General features: G+C 59.0%; 1 protein-coding gene across 1 annotated transcript in view; it reads left to right on the forward strand.

The window, feature by feature from the left end:
* The window catches only part of RABGEF1 (RAB guanine nucleotide exchange factor 1), a 45,236-nt gene extending 43,046 nt beyond the window's left edge, over positions 1–2,190 (forward strand). The window contains exon 8 of the mRNA XM_045284517.1: positions 1,391–2,190. Within this exon, the coding sequence (XP_045140452.1) occupies positions 1,391–1,953 (563 nt within the window). The 3' untranslated portion in view covers positions 1,954–2,190. The remainder of the gene's footprint in view (positions 1–1,390) is intronic.
* The last annotated feature ends 23 nt before the right edge of the window (positions 2,191–2,213 follow it).

Genomic DNA, 2,213 nt, shown 5'->3' on the forward strand with positions numbered 1-2,213 from the left:
CCGCTGAGTTAGTCACCTGCAGCCGGTTTAGTTTCTGGAAACTTGTCCTTGTGTCTGGCTAGACTTACTGTGAAGGGAAGGATCCCAGCCTGGGGACAGCCGCGGGAGCGGAGGGGACACTGGGCGAGGCAGGAGCCGAGGCCCCACAGGGAGCACTGCTGCTCTCCCATGCATCCCTTTGGGGCTCCTGAAATCATGTGCACGTGGGACCTGCCGGGACGACTCTGATCATCTTCAGCCTTCGGGGTCCCTGCTTGTTAGCATGCAGCCAGCTTCCCGGGAGCGAGTGGGCCCTAGGGTTCACCCGGTCTGACAGGTGGAGGAGGGGTGCGCCTGCTGCTCACTGCACGGAGCTGCCTTGGACGATGGGATTCGTCTCATTCTGCCCGGGGTCCAGGAGCTGGGCCTCTGCTGTGGTGGCTTCTTCAGACGGTAGCCCTCAGAGAGGCAGACGCAGGGCAGACGCAGGGCAGGGGCGTCAGAAGGCACCTTCACCGTGGAGCTACTGCCTCATGCCACCTCCCAGCCTTGTGGCCAGCAACATTCCCCTCCCCCCCTCACCAAGCCTCTCCTCTCCCTGCCGACCCCACACCGTGAGGCCATCCTGGCTGAATTAAAAAGCTCTGAGTGGGAGTGTTTGTCAGTGTCTTCCTCCCCCTCCTCAGTGGGCCCCCATTCTCCGCTCTAGAGCTGCTTTTGTCCTTTTGTAGGCTCCACACCTAACCTTCCCCCTGGTCCTCTCTGGGTCCCTCTCTCCCCTTTGTCTGGGTCTGTGTCTCCCTGGCTGCCTCTCTCCCAGGTCTGTTCTCCTCTCTCCAGACCGCATGCTGAGCTCCTCAAGTTTAATTTGCCCAGAATGGTAAAGGCTTCCCCAACAAATGTCTTTTCTTCCATGTCCCTTGTTCCCCTGAACCCCTTCACCGGGGTAGGACAGTCAGTGGAAGCTGCCTTAGGCTGGACACCAGGCTGTGGGCAGCCATTGGCATGAGATGACTGCCCTTCCTGGAGGGGCCCACCTTTTCCTGACCACTGACCTTGCCACCCTGAGCAGGTTTCTCAGACAAATCCCCGACAGTGGCCTGATCCTCTGGCTCCTGCCTGGTTTTGGTGTAAAAATGGCCCACCCTCCCTCCCTTCCACCCATCTTTCCACCTCCCCTCATCTCCTCTTTACTGTGAAAATGGCACATGCTCCTTTTGAAAGTCATTGGCCCGCGGGAGAAGCTGCAGGTTCCACCTGCCTTGCGCTTATGTAGCACACCACAGCAGCAGCACCGCTCCTGAGTGCCCTGGCACTGACGCTGCCAGCTAAGGGGCCCTGTGTGGCAGAGTGGTGGCATGTAAGGCTCATCTCTGCATCCTGGACACCCCCAGAGGGCGGAAGTGACCAGCCTGGGGTCCCACAGCCACGTGGTGGAGCAGCAGTGCCGACAGAAGGCCAGCAGCCACTCCCTGCACTCCTCCTTTAAACGGTGTCCAACCCCGGGTGGGAAAGGAGGGGTACCTTTCCCCCACCCCATACCCCTGCACTGAGCTCCAGCCTTTTCCCCTGCAGTGCTGTGCCGTGGCCTTCATTGAGAAATTGGATGCCCAGTCCCTGAACCTGAGTCAGGAGGATTTTGACCGCTATATGTCGGGCCAGACGTCACCTCGGAAACAGGAGGCTGAGCCTTGGGCCCCAGATGCTTGTGTGGGCGTGAAGCAGATGTACAAGAACTTGGACCTCCTGTCTCAGCTGAACGAGCGGCAGGAGCGCATCCTGAGTGAAGCCAAGAAACTGGAAAAGGACCTCATCGACTGGACGGACGGCGTGGCCAAAGAGGTCCGGGACATCGTGGAGAAGTACCCGCTGGAGATTAAGCCCCCCAGCCAGCCCCTGGCAGCCATTGACTCAGAGAACGTGGAGAACGACAAGCTCCCGCCGCCCTTGCAGCCTCAGGTGTACGCAGGATGACGGCTTCAGGAGCGTCTCTCCGAGTCAGCAGGGTGGCAGGGCTGGCCCTCGCTCCCCTCTGCTGTGGGATGGAGTCCAGGGGGTTCCCGGGAGAGCTGGGGCGCTGCTTCTGGCCTTCTGAGGGTCAGCACTTTTAAAGGTACAGTTCGGTGGGGGTGGTTTCTTGGTTTTCTTTTTGTGTTTATTTTTCTGGCAGAGGAAGGGTAGTAAATAATAAACAGTTATTTATTTGCGTTACCGGAACAGATTCCTTTAAGGCT

Source organism: Echinops telfairi, unplaced genomic scaffold, assembly GCF_000313985.2.
Source record: "Echinops telfairi isolate 266 unplaced genomic scaffold, ASM31398v2 ScPeMD7_5;HRSCAF=22, whole genome shotgun sequence".
Lineage (NCBI taxonomy): Eukaryota > Metazoa > Chordata > Mammalia > Afrosoricida > Tenrecidae > Echinops > Echinops telfairi.